Raw genomic sequence first — 21,355 nt, 5'->3', positions numbered from 1 at the left:
GCCTCCATGCGAGACCTGTGTGCCCTGTTGCGCTGTTTCGAGTACTCCACCAACATGGCCAGTGGCGATGACACCGTTATCAGCGTTACAATACCACTTCTATGTCTCCTTGAGAAAACACTTAGGGCGATGATGGAAGAGGAGGTGGCCCAGGAGGAGGAGGAGGAGGAGGAGGAAGAGGGGTCATTTTTAGCACTTTCAGGCCAGTCTCTTCGAAGTGACTCAGAGGGAGGTTTTTGGCAACAGCAGAGGCCAGGTACAAATGTGGCCAGCCAGGGCCCACTACTGGAGGACGAGGAGGACGAGGATGAGGAGGAGGTGGAGGAGGATGAGGATGAAGCATGGTCACAGCGGGGTGGCACCCAACGCAGCTCGGGTCCATCACTGGTGCGTGGCTGGGGGGAAAGGCAGGACGATGACGATACGCCTCCCACAGAGGACAGCTTGTCCTTATCCCTGGGCAGCCTGGCACACATGAGCGACTACATGCTGCAGTGCCTGCGCAACGACAGCAGAGTTGCCCACATTTTAACCTGTGCGGACTACTGGGTTGCCACCCTGCTGGATCCACGCTACAAAGACAATGTGCCCACCTTACTTCCTGCACTGGAGCGTGATAGGAAGATGCGCGAGTACAAGCGCACGTTGGTAGACACGCTACTGAGAGCATTCCCAAATGTCACAGGGGAACAAGTGGAAGCCCAAGGCCAAGGCAGAGGAGGAGCAAGAGGTCGCCAAGGCAGCTGTGTCACGGCCAGCTCCTCTGAGGGCAGGGTTAGCATGGCAGAGATGTGGAAAACTTTTGTCAACACGCCACAGCTAACTGCACCACCACCTGATACGCAACGTGTTAGCAGGAGGCAACATTTCACTAACATGGTGGAACAGTACGTGTGCACACCCCTCCACGTACTGACTGATGGTTCGGCCCCATTCAACTTCTGGGTCTCTAAATTGTCCACGTGGCCAGAGCTAGCCTTTTATGCCTTGGAGGTGCTGGCCTGCCCGGCAGCCAGCGTTTTGTCTGAACGTGTATTCAGCACGGCAGGGGGCGTCATTACAGACAAACGCAGCCGCCTGTCTACAGCCAATGTGGACAAGCTGACGTTCATAAAAATGAACCAGGCATGGATCCCACAGGACCTGTCCGTCCCTTGTCCAGATTAGACATTAACTACCTCCCCATAACCATATATTATTGGACTCCAGGGCACTTCCTCATTCAATCCTATTTTTATTTTCATTTTACCATTATATTGCGAGGCTACCCAAAGTTGAATGAACCTCTCCTCTGCCTGTGTGCTAGGCCTAAATATATGCCAATGGACTGTTGCAGTGGTGGGTGACGTGAAGCCTCATTCTCTGCTATGACATGCAGACTGATTCTCTGCTGACATGAAGCCAGATCCTCTGTTACGGGAGCTCTCTCCTCTGCCTGGGTGCTGGGCCTAAATTTATGACAATTGACTGTTGCAGTGGTGGGTGACGTGAAGCCTGATTCTCTGCTATGATATGAAGACTGATTCTCTGCTGACATGAAGCCAGATTGTCTGTTACGGGACCTTTCTCCTCTGCCTGGGTTCTGGGCCTAAATTTATGAAAATTGACTGTTGCAGTGGTGGGTGACGTGAAGCCTGATTCTCTGCTATGATATGAAGACTGATTCTCTGCTGACATGAAGCCAGATTGTCTGTTACGGGACCTTTCTCCTCTGCCTGGGTTCTGGGCCTAAATTTATGAAAATTGACTCTTACAGTGGTGGGTGACGTGAAGCCTGATTCTCTGCTATGATATGAAGACTGATTCTCTGCTGACATGAAGCCAGATTCTCTGTTACGGGACCTCTCTCCTCTGCCTGGGTGCTGGGCCTAAATTTATGACAATGGACTGTTGCAGTGGTGGCTGACGTGAAGCCTGATTCTCTGCTATGACATGCAGACTGATTCTCTGCTGTCATGAAGCCAGATTGTCTGTTACGGGACCTCTCTGCTCTGCCTGTGTGCTAGGCCTAAATATATGCCAATGGACTGTTGCAGTGGTGGCTGACGTGAAGCCTCATTCTCTGCTATGACATGCAGACTAATTCTCTGCTGACATGAAGCCAGATTGTCTGTTACGGGACCTCTCTCCTCTGCCTGGGTGCTGGGCCTAAATTTATGACAATGGACTGTTGCAGTGGTGGCTGACGTGAAGCCTGATTCTCTGCTATGACATGCAGACTAATTCTCTGCTGACATGAAGCCAGATTGTCTGTTACGGGACCTCTCTCCTCTGCCTGGGTGCTGGGCCTAAATATATGCCAATGGACTGTTGCAGTGGTGGCTGACGTGAAGCCTCATTCTCTGCTATGACATGCAGACTAATTCTCTGCTGTCATGAAGCCAGATTGTCTGTTACGGGACCTCTCTGCTCTGCCTGTGTGCTAGGCCTAAATATATGCCAATGGACTGTTGCAGTGGTGGGTGACGTGAAGCCTCATTCTCTGCTATGACATGCAGACTGATTCTCTGCTGACATGAAGCCAGATTGTCTGTTACGGGACCTCTCTGCTCTGCCTGTGTGCTAGGCCTAAATATATGCCAATGGACTGTTGCAGTGGTGGGTGACGTGAAGCCTCATTCTCTGCTATGACATGCAGACTGATTCTCTGCTGACATGAAGCCAGATTGTCTGTTACGGGACCTCTCTGCTCTGCCTGTGTGCTAGGCCTAAATATATGCCAATGGACTGTTGCAGTGGTGGGTGACGTGAAGCCTCATTCTCTGCTATGACATGCAGACTGATTCTCTGCTGACATGAAGCCAGATTGTCTGTTACGGGACCTCTCTGCTCTGCCTGTGTGCTAGGCCTAAATATATGCCAATGGACTGTTGCAGTGGTGGGTGACGTGAAGCCTCATTCTCTGCTATGACATGCAGACTGATTCTCTGCTGACATGAAGCCAGATCCTCTGTTACGGGAGCTCTCTCCTCTGCCTGGGTGCTGGGCCTAAATTTATGACAATTGACTGTTGCAGTGGTGGGTGACGTGAAGCCTGATTCTCTGCTATGATATGAAGACTGATTCTCTGCTGACATGAAGCCAGATTGTCTGTTACGGGACCTTTCTCCTCTGCCTGGGTTCTGGGCCTAAATTTATGAAAATTGACTCTTACAGTGGTGGGTGACGTGAAGCCTGATTCTCTGCTATGATATGAAGACTGATTCTCTGCTGACATGAAGCCAGATTCTCTGTTACGGGACCTCTCTCCTCTGCCTGGGTGCTGGGTAGTGTTGAGCGCGAATATTCGAAAAGCAAATTTTTTTCGCGAATATCGCAACTTCGCGATTTCGCGAATATTTCGAATATAGTGCTATATATTCGTAAAAACGAATATTCGTTTTTTGTTTCCCCCCCCCCCCCACAAAATTACAGTACACATATAATTGATTGTTTCCCAAAGGTCCAACAGCTCAGATCTTACTCACATTGCCTAGAAAGTGATTGAGGCGCGAATCTTCGTAAGGCGATTTTATTAGCGCACATGCGAATATCGGCACGTCCCAGAACAGAGGCAAAGGGCTTTGCATTCATACATTAGTGAATTGAGTTGCGAATCTTCGTAAGGCGATTTTATTAGCGCACATGCGAATATCTACACTTGTCCCAGAACAGAGGCAAAGGGCTTTGCATTCATACATTAGTGATTGAATTGAGCTGCGAATCTTCGTAAGGCGATTTTATTAACGCAAATGCAAATATCTACACTTGTCCCCAGAACAGAGAGGCAAAGGCCTGTGCATTCATATAGTATAGCACCATATTCGCGAATACGTAGAACTTCGTAAAATTCGATTTACGAATATTCGTATTTTTTATTTTACTTTCCACCTTACAGATTACATTGATCTGTACTCTGTCAACTACTGTCATCACCCCCCACTGTATCTCGATTGATTCCCAAAAGTCTCACATTCCCTAGAAAGTGATTGAGGTGCGAATCTTCGTAAGGCGATTTTATTAGCGCACATGCGAATATCTACACTTGTCCCAGAACAGAGGCAAAGGGCATTGCATTCATACATTAGTGATTGAATTGAGTTGCGAATCTTCGTAAGGCGATTTCATTAGCGCACATGTGAATTTTGCATAGCATATGTATTATGCGATAATTCGAATTATCGCATATGCGAAATAATAACGAATTTGAATAATCGCGAATATTTTACGAATATTCTTTCGAATATTCACAAAATTTCGCGAATTCGAATATGGGACATGCCGCTCAACACTAGTGCTGGGCCTAAATTTATGACAATGGACTGTTGCAGTGGTGGGTGACGTGAAGCCTGATTCTCTGCTATGACATGCAGACTGATTCTCTGCTGACATGAAGCCAGATTGTCTGTTACGGGACCTCTCTCCTCTGCCTGGGTGCTGGGCCTAAATATATGCCAATGGACTGTTGCAGTGGTGGCTGACGTGAAGCCTCATTCTCTGCTATGACATGCAGACTAATTCTCTGCTGACATGAAGACAGATTCTCTGTTACGGGACCTCTCTCCTCTGCCTGGGTGCCGGGGCCTAAATATCTGAGAATGGACTGTTCCAGTGGTGGCTGACGTGAAGCCTCATTCTCTGCTATGACATGCAGACTAATTCTCTGCTGACATGAAGACAGATTCTCTGTTACGGGACCTCCCTCCTCTGCCTGGGTGCTGGGCCTAAATATATGCCAATGGACTGTTGCAGTGGTGGCTGACGTGAAGCCTCATTCTCTGCTATGACATGCAGACTAATTCTCTGCTGACATGAAGACAGATTCTCTGTTACGGGACCTCCCTCCTCTGCCTGGGTGCTGGGCCTAAATATATGCCAATGGACTGTTGCAGTGGTGGCTGACGTGAAGCCTCATTCTCTGCTATGACATGCAGACTAATTCTCTGCTGACATGAAGACAGATTCTCTGTTACGGGACCTCCCTCCTCTGCCTGGGTGCTGGGCCTAAATATATGCCAATGGACTGTTGCAGTGGTGGCTGACGTGAAGCCTCATTCTCTGCTATGACATGCAGACTGATTCTCTGCTGACATGAAGCCAGATTCTCTGTTACGGGACCTCTCTCCTCTGCCTGTGTGTGTGCTGGGCCTAAATATATGCCAATGGACTGTTGCAGTGGTGGCTGACGTGAAGCCTCATTCTCTGCTATGACATGCAGACTGATTCTCTGCTGACATGAAGCCAGATTCTCTGTTACGGGACCTCTCTCCTCTGCCTGTGTGTGTGCTGGGCCTAAATATATGCCAATGGACTGTTGCAGTGGTGGCTGACGTGAAGCCTCATTCTCTGCTATGACATGCAGACTAATTCTCTGCTGACATGAAGACAGATTCTCTGTTACGGGACCTCCCTCCTCTGCCTGGGTGCTGGGCCTAAATATATGCCAATGGACTGTTGCAGTGGTGGCTGACGTGAAGCCTCATTCTCTGCTATGACATGCAGACTGATTCTCTGCTGACATGAAGCCAGATTCTCTGTTACGGGACCTCTCTCCTCTGCCTGTGTGTGTGCTGGGCCTAAATATATGCCAATGGACTGTTGCAGTGGTGGCTGACGTGAAGCCTCATTCTCTGCTATGACATGCAGACTAATTCTCTGCTGACATGAAGACAGATTCTCTGTTACGGGACCTCCCTCCTCTGCCTGGGTGCTGGGCCTAAATATATGCCAATGGACTGTTGCAGTGGTGGCTGACGTGAAGCCTCATTCTCTGCTATGACATGCAGACTAATTCTCTGCTGACATGAAGACAGATTCTCTGTTACGGGACCTCTCTCCTCTGCCTGGGTGCCGGGGCCTAAATATCTGAGAATGGACTGTTCCAGTGGTGGGTGACGGGAAGCCAGATTCTCTGCTATGGAACCTCTCTCCAATTGATTTTGGTTAATTTTTATTTATTTAATTTTTATTTTTATTCATTTCCCTATCCACATTTGTTTGCAGGGGATTTACCTACATGTTGCTGCCTTTTGCAGCCCTCTAGCTCTTTCCTGGGCTGTTTTACAGCCTTTTTAGTGCCGAAAAGTTCGGGTCCCCATTGACTTCAATGGGGTTCGGGTTCGGGACGAAGTTCGGATCGGGTTCGGATCCCGAACCCGAACATTTCCGGGATGTTCGGCCGAACTTCTCGAACCCGAACATCCAGGTGTTCGCTCAACTCTACTTGCTAGCCCTTACAGAAACCTGGCTTCAACCCTCTGACACTGCTTCCCCTGCTGCCCTATCCTATGGTGGACTTCACGTATCCCATACCCCCAGACCGGATGACAGGCACGGTGGAGGAGTAGGCATACTACTTTCTCCACAGTGCACATTTCAGGTCATTTCCCCTGTACCCTCTCTCACATTCCACTCTTTTGAGGTTCACGCCATTAGACTCTTCATTCCATTCCCCCTGAGAGTTGCAGTTGTCTATCGTCCCCCGGGCTCCCCCCACCAATTTATGGATCACTTTGCAGCTTGGCTTCCTCACGTCCTATCTTCTGAATCACCAACTCTTATTATGGGTGATTTTAATATCCCCATTGATGCTCCTAACTCCCCATCAGCCACTCACTTTCTTTCTTTGACCTCCTCTCTTGGCCTATCACAACTTTACTTCAGGCTCAAACTTTAGTAACTTATCCTTCCCACTTTCTGACCAAAATCTTATTTCATTTACCATAAAGACCTCTTACTTTTCTCATGGCAATCCTACTTTTTACACTTACAGAAACCTACACACTATTAACTGCCAGCAACTTATTAACACCCTACAACTAGTTCTTACCCCAATCACTTCCCTTCCCTGTCTAGACTTGGATGCGAATCATTCCAACCAGACCCTCAAAACCACTATAGATGAAGTTGCTCCAATATCAATCCGACCCCCTCAACACAGAATACAGCAACCCTGGCACACACCTGAAACACGTTTTCTACAGTGCTGCTCCAGATGTGCAGAATGCTTATGGAGAAAATCGAGAATCAGCAGACTTCCTCCATTATAAATTTATGCTCAAAACATACAATTCGGCTCTCAACATTGCGAAACAAAAGTACTTCACCTCTCTCATATAACCCAAAATGACTCTTTGACACTTTTCATTCCCTTCTAAGCCCTAAGGTTCCAGAACCTGTCACTGACCTCTGCGCTGATGGCATGGCCACTTACTTCAGAGACAAGATTGGCAATATCCGGCAGGAAATAATCTCCCAGTCCAAATAATTTCAATCCTCCTCCCTCTAATTCCTCCACATGCTCTCTCTTTTCTTTTGACCCTATAACAGAGGAAGAAGTCTCCAGGCTTCTCTCTTCTTCTCGACCCACAACCTGCAGCAGTGATCCTTTTTCTTCACACCTCCTCCAGTCCCTGTCCCCGGCTGTCATCACTCACCTAACTACAATTTTCAACCTCTCTCTCTCTTCTGGTTTCTTTCCCTCCTCTTTCAAACACTATTATAACCCCGCTACTAAAGAAACCATCTCTTGACCCGACCTGTGCTGCTAACTACCGACCTGTTTCTAACCTCCCCTTCATCTCTAAACTCCTTGAACGTCTTGTCTACTCTCGCATAATAAGTTATCTCTCTGCAAACTCTCTTCTTGACCCCTTACAATCTGCCTTTCGCCCTCTTCACTTGACAGAAACTGCCCTTACTAAAGTGTCTAACGATCTCCTAACAGCAAAAAAAATATCATGTCCTCTCTGTATCTAAAATTGAACCTCTCAAAAACTGAACTTCTTGTCTTTCCCCCATCTACTAACTCACCTAAACTTGATATTTCAATTTCGGTCTGCAGCATAACTCCTGTGCAACATGCCCGCTGTCTTGGGGCCACATTTGACTGATCTTTCCTTTATTCCCCATATTCAATCACTTACACGCTCTTGTCGTCTGCACCTCAAGAATATCGCCAGAGTCCACCTTTTTCTTACAGTGAAAACTGCAAAAACTCTTGTTGTTGCCTTAATTCATTCTTGTCTTGACTACTGCAATGCATTACTAATCGGTCTCCCGCTCATTAAACTATCGCCCCTTCAGTCTGTTCTAAATGCTGCAGCCAGGCTCATCTATCCATCCAACCACTACTCTGATACTACTAGTTTGTGCCAGCCACTTCACTGGTTGCCCATCCACCACAGAATACAGTTCAAACTTCTCACCCTCACCCACAAAGCTCTCCACAGTGCTGCATCTCCTTATAGCTTCTCCCTCATCTCCATCTACCACCCTACTCGTGCTATCCGTTCTGTTAGCGACCTAAGATTAATAATCTCCATGATTCGTCCCGTCTTCAAGACTTTTCTTGTGCTGCACCTACTCTCTGGAATACTCTGCCCCAGAATACTAGGTCAATTCACAACTTCTCCACCTACAAACGTGCCTTAAAAACACATCTTTTCAGGCAGGCTTATTAAGCTACCTAAAATGACTTTTCCCAGACTAAACCTTTCCCCCACCAACTTCTCTGGCCTAAACTTGATCCTCTAGTAGTCCCAAACCCAAAGCAGATCGGCGAGCACTACTCCTGTCAGTTCAATAATGGCTCAAATCCTACTTATCACAGTCAACTACCTTATGTGTCACCCCCAATTCCTCATAGATTGTAAGCTCTTGCGAGCAGCGCCCTGACTCCTAGTGTTTCAGTAACATATTATCCAGTTACTTTTGCTTTGTACATGAACCCTATGAATTTGTAAAGCGCTGCGGAATATGGTGGCGCTATATTAATACATTTTATTATTTATTATTATTATTAGTCCTGACCCCACCGGGCTCCATAGTGGCTAGTTTCTTGCTGTTTTGAACAGCAGACACCTGGGGTTAATGTCTCTGATTGACGATAACTCTGACAGCAAAAATTTAACCCCTTGATGTGACCACAATATCTGACAGTGGAAAAAAACGTGAGCCTTGCACTCCTGGGGCAGGAACACCTTCCCCTTGTTTAGATTAAGGAAGGCATTCCTTACTGGTAATAGGCCTAAACCAGTACAAGCCTAAGAGGCCTATTACAGATATATTCCAATGCAGGTCTGCAGGTATTCGCACTGCATTGGAATTTTTTGTTCAGTAATATACAGTATTAAATTCCATTACTGAATAAAAAAGGCATACAATCTAATGATTGAAAGTTCGGGTCCTCTTGGGGGCCTAAAAAAAAAATAGAAAAAAAAAAAAGATTCCCCTTTCCCCAAATTTTTTAACAAATAAATAAAATATCACAGGCAACACCTTGTCAGAAAACAACCATACTATTAAAATATAAAAATAATTATCCCATACAGTGAACAGCATAATGGGAAAAAAAAATCAAAATGGGTGATTAACCAGTTTTTTGTGACTCCCCAAAAAATAAAAAGTGATCAAAAAGTCATACACACTCCAAAATGGTATCAATAAAACAACAGATCACCACCAAAAATGAGTCCTACAAAAAAACTTATGGGGCTCAGAATATGGCGATAAAGAGAAAAAAATATTTTTTTCCAAAGTTGTTGGTTTTTTCAATATTAAAACACAGGAAAGACTATATGAATGTGATGTGGCTGTAATCGTACTGACCCAGAGAATGATAGTAACAGGTCGATTTTGCCGCACTGGGAATGCTGTAGAAACAAAATCCTGTGGTGGAATTTTTCCCAATTCCTCCCCATTTGGAATTTTTTTTAGTTTCCCACTTCATTGTATGCAATATTAAATTGTGCCATTAGAAAAAACTTGTCCTGCAAAAAAACAAGGCCTCATACAGCTATGTGGACCGAAAAATAAAAATGTTATGACTCTGGGAAGGCGGGAAGTAAATAGTGGAATCTCAAAAAAAGTCGGAAAATGGACTGATCCTAAGAGGGTTATACAGTTACACTTTAGATATACTGTATATAACATAAAATTAAACTCAAACTGAAGAAAAGGATGAAGGGGGGGATACAGATGTTTACTAGTAATTGTTGGAGGACTGAAATTTGATCCTAGGGGAACAAATCTGTAGAAATAAACTTTGGTTTGGTTACACTGGTCCCTTTTCTATATTCATTGATTAATATTGTACACGCATATTTACATGCCCTACTTGCTATGTCAGTGAGCTGTGGTTATAATAACAGTGTGCATACAGACACATTTTCCGTTTATAAGATTAAAACTAAATTCTAGATGCAGAAAATTATATTTACATCTATTACTTCATAATATATCTTACCTGGAGGCGATTTCAGATATATTTCAACTGGATCAAGACCATCTGCAAAAATTGCAAAGATTAGTAACAATACTACATGTGATTGTAAACATTATATGACTCCATGTGTGCAAGCTATGTATTATGTTTTACACATTGGGGAGATTTATCAAAACTAGTGTAAAGGAAAACTGGCTTAGTTGCCCATAACAACCAATCAGATTCCACCTTTCATTTTTTAGACCTCCTTTGGAATATTACCAAATATTCACAGACATCACCAAATGCAAGGCCTTGTTAGCCTCTGGTTTGATGTTGTAGGATCAAAATGTTATGTAGACCTAATAATCTGTGGCAAAACGTTTTTTGCATTTCACAATGTCACCAAGCATGGAGGAACCAGGCATGGACACTAATTTCTCACTAATACTTGTTGAAAAGATATATGTGTTGCCTAGGGTCCTGTACCACCAGAAGCATATCTACTATTACCTTTTGCTGTTTTTTTATATATAAAACCAAACCACACACATGTAATACAAAAGCCTTCTTTATTGTGTCATATCCAAGACATACAATACATGCATATAAATAAGTAATAAATAAAAAGCAGTGCAGATCAACGGTGTGAGAATGATAGCCCAATAATAATACGTCCCCAGAGGAAGCGAGGCGAAGCAAACATCAGAGTTTTTCTGCCCCCCATCCTCCCCGGCTCATGGTATGTTTATCTCATTTATCTCGGTGCTCTTTAACTTTTCTCTTTTGTGCCATCTGGTTCTATTCTAACCAGGAAGGCCATCCAGATTTCTGGATTATTAGCATAGTAGTTTGGTCTGATCACTTCCCTATTATAAATTAATGTCTATGATAATATGATAAAGTGTTGGGGATTGGATTCTAATACTACCTTTTTTGCTAATATGGCACTGGTGTTACTGAGTGATTCAGTTTACATCTCTGTATTACTTGTTGAATGTTTAACATTACTAACCATATATCCTTAAGTGAGATGGACTAATATAATACATGCAGACCTAGAGCCCAATGGGGCTATCATTCTCACACCGTTGATCTGCACTGCTTTTTATTTATTACTTTTTTATATGCATCTATTGTATGTCTTGGATATGACACAATAAAGAAGGTTTTTGTATTACATGTGTGGTCTCTGTAGTTTAGTTTTGTAGTTATGTTCCCACACATGATTCTTTATTTTAGGGCTGCTTTTGTTTGGTTTTCTTCTTCTTTTTTTTATATATGCAATGAACCATGGATGAGTCAGGGTTAGCAATCCTAAATCGGCAGTTAGGTGTGGGCATAGCTCTTTGTTAGTTAGTCTAGAGTTAGCAGAGGAAGTGAGGAGAAGTTACATGTGCTCCACTATTCACAGGACTAAGCCAAAGTTCCAGAGAATGACCATCTCTGCGAAATTATTTTTATCTGTAGATAATTATTTATTTTACAGTACCCTAGAAAGGAAGAGAAAAAAACAACTAAGAAGATCCAAAATCTGAATAGCTGAGCATTGGTGTCATTTGCTATTTAAAGGGGTTCTTCAGTTTGTTTTAACTGATGATCTATCCTCTGGATAGATCATCAGCATCTGATCGTCGGGGGTCCGACACCCAGGACCCCCGCTGATCAGCTGTTTGAGAAGGCAGTGGTGTTCCAGCAGCGCCCTGGCCTTCTCACTGTTTACCGCTGTCCCAGTGACGTCACAACTAGTATCAACTGGCCTGGGCGGGGCTAAGCTCCATTCAAAGTGAACAGAGCTTAGCTGCGCCCAGGACAGTTGATACAAGTTGTGACGTCACTGGGCCAGCGGTAAACAGTGAGAAGGCCGGGACGCTGCTGGAGCGCCGCTGCCTTCTCAAACAGCTAATCGGCGGAGGTCCCGGGTGTCGGACCCCCGCCGATCAGATGCTGATGATCTATTCAGAGGATAGATCATCAGTTAAAATGAAACTGTAGAACCCCTTTAAGGCTAATGGAGACTTTATTGAGAGGTACATGGCTAATACACCTTTCACACTTGGACATGCTCCTGGCCAACTGTATCTCAATCCTGTACCTCTCATTTAGGAATTACAGGCACCACTGCAGGAGTATTATGGCCAACCTTAGATTCTGGCAGAATCTAGAGAAGAAGGAGTACTACAATCCTCACCCTGGCTTATACCCATACATTGCTATATGAGGAGATTTTCACTGCAAATTATATTGAACTGTGTTTTGATACTGTTGGATGTACTAGAACTCCCATACTGCACTGCAAGTAAAGAGAGATTTATTTTCCTATAACTGGCCTGGTGTCTAACTCCAGCATCATACGCAGGTCACTGCACCTATATATCCTGCCTTGCACCCGTATAACGCTTATTACACCAAGGGCACGCCAGCTATCATCAGGCAGGAGCCTCAACATCAGGGTGTGCCCCGAGGAAAGAAAGGGTACAACCCTCTATCACTGCCCTGGCCCTGGGGAGCATTGGTTTGAGGATTGCCACTGTGAATAATCATTGGAGCCAGATCCATAATTACTTTCATCTTCCACTCAGACAGAGCTTGCGGCAATGACTTGACTGGCCCTTAGTTGAGGTGATCCCTGGGGGTCTAACACTGGCACCCCCATTCACCAATCACAATGAACGGGTTGCCAAGCACCTTGTGCAAATGTTGCAGTAGAGCACATGTATGACCACCACTCCATTTACTTCTATGAATCTTCTGTGGACAGGTGCCTAATGTTGTTTTCAGGACAGCCCTTTTAAGGTTGCAGCCATTAATACTATTTTAACTGAGATGAAAATGTAATTACAAGACAGGGGACTTTCACATTCCTGTATTCTGTCAATAGACTGTCACACACAATTGACCCATTCAAAAGCATGTTAAATTGAAATGAGTTGACATCCATTGGCCACCTTGAGCTCCTTGCTCCCACTCATTCACTATAGAGATAGACCTTTAAATGAATCAATGATCATGGAATACCAGGTGATACTGGGTCCACCAGCTTAGGAACCAGGACCAGGATGAGGAGTAATCGACCACCTAGGGCGCCACCTTGCCACAAGGGGAGAGGAGGAGGCCCAATTTTTTTGTGTTAGAATCTCTTTTATTAGCAAGTGAAGTTGTTTTTAATGAATTTAACTCAAGGGGTGTAATTTACTTAATCTGCCCTGGTGGGAGCTTCCCTTTGTAATCTGGACCTTCCTATCAAGATATTAAGATGTTAAGAAATTTACAGATGAGACAAACCATTTAACATTTGCCAAAGTCCTGCTGAAATCTTTAGTGCAGTGTATGGTGTGTGCGACAGTGCTTCCTGTGATAAAAGCTGTGTCGTGATGTGAGGAGGTGAATGAAAGGAAATGAACAGACAGAGGATTAGATAAGGAGAACGGCAGGGTCCCCTGACAGTACAACGGTAATGATATATTGTTATTCGTCTGTCAATATGCTGCTAAGCTAAATATTACATTGTCAATCCCATCAACATCCGCTTTGTTCCTCCTCGCCGCTGTGAACTGCAGCTCAAGAGTACATCTGTAATCAATAGTAATATATCACAGAACTCACCCAGCCTGTACACCGAGCTGATGTCTGTCTGAGCCAAGCTGCTCAGGAGCTCCACCGGGCCTTTCTGAGCATCTTCATCAAAGGAATTAAGGGAAATCTTCTCATCCTCACTAAGAAATAATAAATCCTTACCCCTGGAGGAATTCAATACAAATATGATAATGGTGGTTTCAAGTATGCAGTAACACGCTTTGCAGAAGAAATGGAGTACTCTCAGACTAATGGAAAAATCTTTAGGCCTACATGATACCTGTGCAAAACTACTCTTCAGACCAGTAGGATGCCATTTCATTAGCTTAAAGGGCATCTGTCAGCAGATTTGTTCCTATGAAACTGGCTGACTTGCTACATGTGCACTTGGCAGCTGAAGGCAGGGCCAGATTAACGTAGGGGCTGATGGAGCTGCAGCTCCAGGCCCCTACCATAAAATAGGCCCATCCGCCAGCCAAAAGACTGTCGGGAGCGGCCGGCGCTAAAAGTCTGTTACTTTGTACACAGCGCATGGTGCAGGAGGGATAACCGCGGGCGCACTGAGTTCATATCCGGCGGGCCGAGGCATTACAGGAACAGCACCAGCTGCTCTGACGTCCTGCCGCCGTATATACGTCACAGGATATCCGGCGGCAGGACGTCAGAGCAGCTGGTGCGGTTCCTATAATGCCGGCCCGCCAGATATGAACTCAGTGCGCCAGCGGTTATCCCTCCTGCACCACAGCAGTTTCGACCAGGCCGGCACACGGGCGGTGACGGCCCACAGCGCTCGGCCACACGGAGACAGGCAGCAGAAGGAGCTTCTGGAGGCTGCAGGTATCAGATAAACTCATCTAGTTGGAAGGGAGGGCAATCATAGTGCTGTTATGATTTATGGACACAGCTCTCAGCATGCTTAGCCAGCCTTCTATCTGGCTGTGCATCTTGAGAGTCACAGTCCACAGGCTGTTTCTGAGCCTGTGGACTGTGACTCTCAAGATGCACAGCCAGATAGAAGGCTGGCTAAGCATGCTGAAAGCTGTGTCCATAAATCATAACAGCACTATGAAAATTACTGACTGGCTAAGCATGCTGAGACTGAGCTCAGTCTAAATATCATAACACATAAAGAAATTACTGTTTCTAGCTGCTAGTCCACAGCAGCTAGAAACAGTAATTTCTTTAAAGGGATTCTGTCACCAGGTTTCACCCCTCAGCTAAAAATATGCTGATGCTCAGGGTGTCTTCACGATTCCTAATGTGGGCTTATAAATGTCATCTGTGGGCTTATAGAAACATAGAAACATAGAATGTGTCGGCAGATAAGAACCATTTGGCCCATCTAGTCTGCCCAATATATCTGAATCCTATGAATAGTCCCTGGCCCTATCTTATATGAAGGATGGCCTTATGCCTATCCCATGCATGCTTAAACTCCTCCACTGTATTTGCAGCTACCACTTCTGCAGGAAGGCTATTCCATGCATCCACTACTCTCTCAGTAAAGTAATACTTCCTGATATTACTTTTAAACCTTTGCCCCTCTAATTTAAAACTGTGTCCTCTTGTGGTAGTTTTTCTTCTTTTAAATATGCTCTCCTCCTTTACCGAGTTGATTCCCTTTATGTATTTAAAAGTTTCTATCATATCCCCTCTGTCTCGTCTTTCTGCCAAGCTATACATATTAAGGTCCTTTAACCTTTCCTGGTAAGTTTTATCCTGCAATCCATGTACCAGTTTAGTAGCTCTTCTCTGAACTCTCTCTAGAGTATCTGTATCCTTCTGGAGATATGGCCTCCAGTACTGCGCACAATACTCCAAGTGAGGTCTCACCAGTGTTCTGTACAGCGGCATAAGCACTTCACTCTTTCTACTGCTTATACCTCTCCCTATACATCCAAGCATTCTGCTGGCATTTCGTGCTGCTCTATTACATTGTCTTCCCACCTTTAAGTCTTCTGAAATAATTACTCCTAAATCCCTTTCCTCAGATACTGAGGTCAGGACTTATTTAGCTAAAAAAACTGCTTTTACTAACCTGTCAGTCAAAAAATAAGGTGCCCAAGGGGATGTTAATGGATGCATGGTGCCGTCTGCACCCGCCGCCGTTCGTGCCCAGCGCCGCCTTTCCGGACTTCTGCGCCGCCTCCTAATCCTCTGTGCCGCCTCTCGCCCTCCCTCCCTCCCCCCTCCTTCTGCTGTAAGATTTTGCGCACAGGGCTCTGCCTGATGCGCCGTGCGGACTTCTCCATTTGGCTTCTTACAGCGAAGTGCTCATGCGCCGGCACTTCGCTCAACCCCTGCATGCACGAGATCTTACAGCAGGACTGTTACAGTGTTGGGTGACGTGAAGCATGATTCTCTGCTATGATATCAAGACTGATTCTCTGCTGACATGAAGCCAGATTCTCTGTTACGGGACCTCTCTCCTCTGCCTGGGTGCCGGGGCCTAAATTTATGACAATGGACTGTTACAGTGGTGGCTGACGTGAAGCCTGATTCTCTGCTATGACATGAAGACTGATTCTCTGCTGACATGAAGCCAGATTCTCTGTTACGGGACCTCTCTCCTCTGCCTGGGTGCCTGGGCCTAAATATATGACAATGGACTGTTACAGTGGTGGGTGACGTGAAGCCAGATTCTCTGCTATGGGACCTCTCTCCAATTGATATTGGTTAATTTTAATTTATTTTATTTTAATTTTAATTTATTTCCCTATCCACATTTGTTTGCAGGGGATTTACCTACATGTTGCTGCCTTTTGCAGCCCTCTAGCCCTTTTCTGGGCTGTTTTACAGCCTTTTTAGTGCCGAAAAGTTCAGGTCCCCATTGACTTCAATGGGGTTCGGGACGAAGTTCGGGTCGGGTTCGGATCCCGAACCCGAACATTTCCGGGAAGTTCGGCCGAACTTCTCGAACCCGAACATCCAGGTGTTCGCTCAACTCTAGTCAGGAGCGTTTAAATATGCACTCTCTCTGTTATGCATTGAAAATGGGTTGCTGAATGAGCTGAATCTTGATACTACAATTGAAGAATTTGCAAGCAAGAAGGCAAGAAAAGCAAATGTGTAGTTTAATTATAATCTGGCTGTTTGATTCGTTTTAGGTTAAAATGGAGTTTAGGATTGAGTGAATAACCCTGTTTTTGTGTTTGTTACTCTCTGCACTGTTATCATACAATTATATTTAATTTGTTTATATGGTTTACGTTCTCTTTATTAAAAATGGTTGTTTTGAATGTTGTATTTATTATGGCTTTATTTAATTAACTGGTTTCCTACTGTTTACAAAAAAAAAAGGAACCTTTTTGATCCGTTTCTATTATGGCACTTTAATGGTAATTAAAATTTTTCATTTGTCTTAATACAAATGCTTTGCGTTTTGATTTTATATATTATGTATATATTTCCATAAAAAGGCCCAGCAAAATCCTCAGCACCAGGCCCATGATGCTCTTAATCCGGCCCTGGCTGAAGGCATCTGTGTTGGTTCCATGTTCACATGTGCCCGCAATGATGTTTTATTATATGTAAATGAGCCACTAGGATCAATGGGGGTGTTGCTGTTACACCTAGAAGCTCTGCTCTCTTTGCATTTTGAGTAGCAGGACCAGGCAGTATAAACGTGATCACGCCTGGCCCTGACTTCTAAAGTCTCGCACTGAGCCATGTGCTTCAGTATCCCGCGCAGGAACAGTACAGGAAAGAGGCTTGCATTACAGAAGAGAACTGCTGGTAAGCCTGTGCGGGATACTGAAGCGCACAGCGCAGCGCAAAACTTTCTGAGAAGTCAGGGTCACATTTACACTGCCGGGCCCTGCCGATCAAAGTGCAGAGTTGCAGAGAGAGCAGAGCCACTAGGAGTAACGGCAACACCCTTGTTTCTCCTAGAGGCTTATTTGCATAAATATAAAAATATTTTTCTCAGCAACGCGGGCGCATATGAACATGGGACCAACACAGATGCCTTCAGCTGTCAAGCGCACGATCAGCCAGTTTCATAGGTACAAATTTGCTGACAGGTCCCTTTTAAAGGGACAGGCAATCAATATCTGATTATTGGGGGTTTAGCTCCCAGCATCCCAGCTGATCAGCTCCTGGAAGCTTCATCACACCTTCCCAAACACATTGCCGTTCAATGTTTAGTGGCTATATAACTTTTTTTAGACTGATAGTTTAACATCTTATTCTCTAATCTCTTCTTGAATCTCCTTTGCTGGTGGACTAGTAATCTAGAAGTACTCATGTGATCAGTGTATGTTAGATTTACATTCAAGATAGCATTTCACTAATTTCACTACAACAAGCTCTACGGTTTTCCCGAATGTTCGCGATGAACCATGTATAGAGGAAGTAGGTCCTGGCATGCAACATATGTAATCATTTAGACCACTTGATGACACAATTAACTTGATGTTTTAAAGGGATCTTATCCTTTGCCATCCAGATTTGCACTGCAAAACAATCAGGCAAATCACGATTATTTTATGAGCCGTTTCATGATGTAATTTACATTTAATGGCTCTGGCAATTTAGATGCTGAAAGTCTGGAAGAAGAAAACAAAAGCATTTTCCTAGGGAAAAAAAAAAATCTGATTTCTATCAGTCCATGTATGCCTGTGAGAACCCTAATTCTTACAGTCTGCAGAGACTGATGTTAAATGGTAGTGCTAGGCAGAATTCTATTTTTATAGAAGCATTACAAACCAGCAAAACATAAAAATGTTGCCATCTGTTAATATTTCTGTTATCCAAAAAATCTCAGTGCATGCTCATTAATATTTTGGACAACACATATTTTGATTATAACAATACACAAAAGTCAAAAATCTAGACCTCTATATTTTTTTCAATAAAATTGTGAGATAGTGAGGTTAGAGCTATAGCCCCACCAAGTGGACAATCTTAGTACAGCACATTTAGATGACTGTTAATGAGTTGGTTGAATACCACCACATTTTGCATGGCTGTATCTACCCTAGGCAGACCTACTATTATGGGGAAAGTGGTAGGAACAGGATAAGCAACTACTTTAGGGTACTTTCACACTTGCGTTGTTGGATTCCGGCAGGCAGTTCCGTTGCCGCCACTGCTTGCCGGATCCGGAAATCTGTATGCAAACGGATAGCATTTGTTTCCAGATCTGGATGCAGATCCGGCTGACAAATGCATTGAAACACCCGGATCCGTCTCTCCGGTGTCATCCGGAAAAACGGATCCGGTATTTAATTTTTCACATTTTTAAAGGTCTGTGCATGCGCAGACCGGGAAACCATATTCGGTTTTCTAGAACACTTGGTACCGGATCCGGCATTAATACATTTCAATGGAAATTAATGCCAGATTCGGCATTCCGGCAAATGTTCAGGAATTTTGGCCGGAGAAAATACAGATGAGGTATTTTCTCTGGCCAAATACCGTAAGAGTGACTGAACTGAAGACATCCTGATGCATACTGAATGGATTGCTTTCCATTCAGAATGCATTAGGATAAAACCGAATCGCTTTTTTCGGGTATTGAGCCCCTATGACGGAACTCAATACCGGAAAACTTTAAAGCTAGTGTGAAAGTACCCTGTCATTCAATTAGTGTTTGACTGCAGCTGCCACCAGGGGGCAATCACAGAACACAGAATTTCTTTAGCTTCCCTTCTCAAATATTTCTACATTGATGCGGTTCTTTTTTTTCTGTGTGCATTGACTATTATTGCACCTTTTGTGATTTTTCGATAACTTTGTGGGCATTATTTTAACCAATGTAAAGTATTAGCATATGGATGTATACCTTTCTAGTGACATGCATGATCTTCTGTATCTGAAAACTTATAGATATTATGAATTATAGTGGAAATTAGCTTTATTAATAACATGTTTTATCCCAACTGGGGATAAGTCCCTGCTGGATGTTTGCTATGGGGTCTATAATTCCAAGCCATATATGAAGCCATTTAATTTATACATTTTCTAATTGCTCATTATGATTCTTGTGCAGGGATGGATTGGCCATATACCCTACAGGGAAATTTCCCAGTGGGCCGATGCCCAGATGGGCCGCTCGAGACCTCCTCACAGCCGCTAGTCAGGTACATAATGATTTGATGCACACAGCATAATGCTTTGATGCTCACAGCATAATGCTAGGAGCATCAGGTATTTATGCACCTCGTCCAGCAGCCGCAGGAGCCCTTCAGAATTGAACTGTAATACTGTCCTCAGTATGGTTATGCGGCAATATTTTATGCTGTACTACGGTATGTTTTCCATGTGGTGGTATTTTTGCTGCACTGTGGTATTGCTGGCCTCACCTACTTCTGTTGTCCCTGCCTACTTGATTTTCCTGCCTTCTGTGAATTTGGACTCTCCTACAACATGAAGCTTTTAGTTTTTTTTTGCAGGGCCATTTTAGGTTCCCAGTCCACCCCTGTTCCTGTGTAAGCCGCTGTATGTGCCATTGTCTTTACATTACTTTCTACTTGCTCATAGCAATAGTAGATTAACAACAGCGATAATAAGGTGCAGAGGTACTTACAAAGGTTTTAAGCAGTTGGGATCAACATGTTTAGTTTGGACAAAGCCAGTGGCTCCAGTAGAAGGACATTTGCCCACAAACCACTTGAGTCCAGGTACAAAAAAGCCAACAACCTCAATGGCATCTCCTCTGCAGTAGTTGAGCTCATCCCATCCTGTAGCTGAGTGGTTCTCTCTAGCAGTACATTGACCCAAACCTAAAGAAAATGGGAAATTTTGCTTGAGTTACACAAAGATTAACAAAATGCATGCAACAAACAATACGTTGGTGTGTAATGAACCGTATGAACTGCTTGCTGCAATGCTTTCGGGATATTTCCTAATTGAAACTCAATCGTAGCCTTGGGGCTACTTTGGAGTCTCCTAAGGTTTTTCGGTATTCCATCTATGCCTAGTAGAGACATGGAATCCAACAAAACAAAGGCAAGAGGGCAAGAGTGGAGAACAACTATTTAATAGGATTGCATAATTTATGGCTCATAATAGTAACCAAATGAGATCCAGGAGCTAGAATGCCATATCCAGAATATGACAAAATCACCACATATGTGGGTGCATATGACTGACTATTAGGGGCAGGGCCGGCTCCAGGTTCATGTGGGCCCTTGGGTGATAAATAGCAGTGGGCCCCCTTGTGGCATTTTTTTTACATTTACATGTACCCCTGTGGCTCCCACACCTTATAAAGACCCCCAGTGGCCCCCCACACAGTATAATGACCCCCCAGTGGCCCCTCACACCGTATAAAGAACCCCAGTGGCCCCCCACACAGTATAATGACCCCCCAGTGGACCCTCACACAGTATAATGACCCCACAGTGGCCCTGCATTTAAAATAATGACCCTCAGTCACCACCCATTCAGAATATTGACCCCCATTTGGCCCCACACTGGGGGTTATACTGTATGGAGGGGGCAATGGGGGTCATTATATCGTATGGGGGCACTGGGGTCATTATACTGTATAAGAGGCCTTCACTAGCTAAAACTGATTGGGCCCCACAGCAAATTTTTGTACGAACCTAGCTGGATGGACAGGAGGGTTGGACACAGCAAGTAGCTGGAAGG

The 21,355-nt window shown here is 44.4% G+C and overlaps 1 protein-coding gene across 4 annotated transcripts in view; it reads right to left on the bottom strand.

Moving 5' to 3' along the window:
• The window catches only part of SH3TC2 (SH3 domain and tetratricopeptide repeats 2), a 198,405-nt gene that overhangs the window by 54,005 nt on the left and 123,045 nt on the right, over window positions 1-21,355 (bottom strand). For all 4 annotated transcript variants that reach the window (XM_044280726.1, XM_044280724.1, XM_044280725.1 and 1 more), the window contains 3 exons: window positions 20,289-20,484; window positions 13,790-13,923; window positions 10,226-10,267 (listed from right to left, as the gene is read on the bottom strand). In XM_044280726.1, coding sequence (XP_044136661.1) covers window positions 10,226-10,267; window positions 13,790-13,923; window positions 20,289-20,484 — 372 coding nt within the window. The remainder of the gene's footprint in view (window positions 1-10,225; window positions 10,268-13,789; window positions 13,924-20,288; window positions 20,485-21,355) is intronic.

Source organism: Bufo gargarizans, chromosome 2, assembly GCF_014858855.1.
Source record: "Bufo gargarizans isolate SCDJY-AF-19 chromosome 2, ASM1485885v1, whole genome shotgun sequence".
Taxonomy (NCBI): Eukaryota; Metazoa; Chordata; class Amphibia; order Anura; family Bufonidae; genus Bufo; species Bufo gargarizans.
Note: the sequence above shows the minus strand (reverse complement) of the source record. Positions and strands in the feature narration are given on the sequence as shown.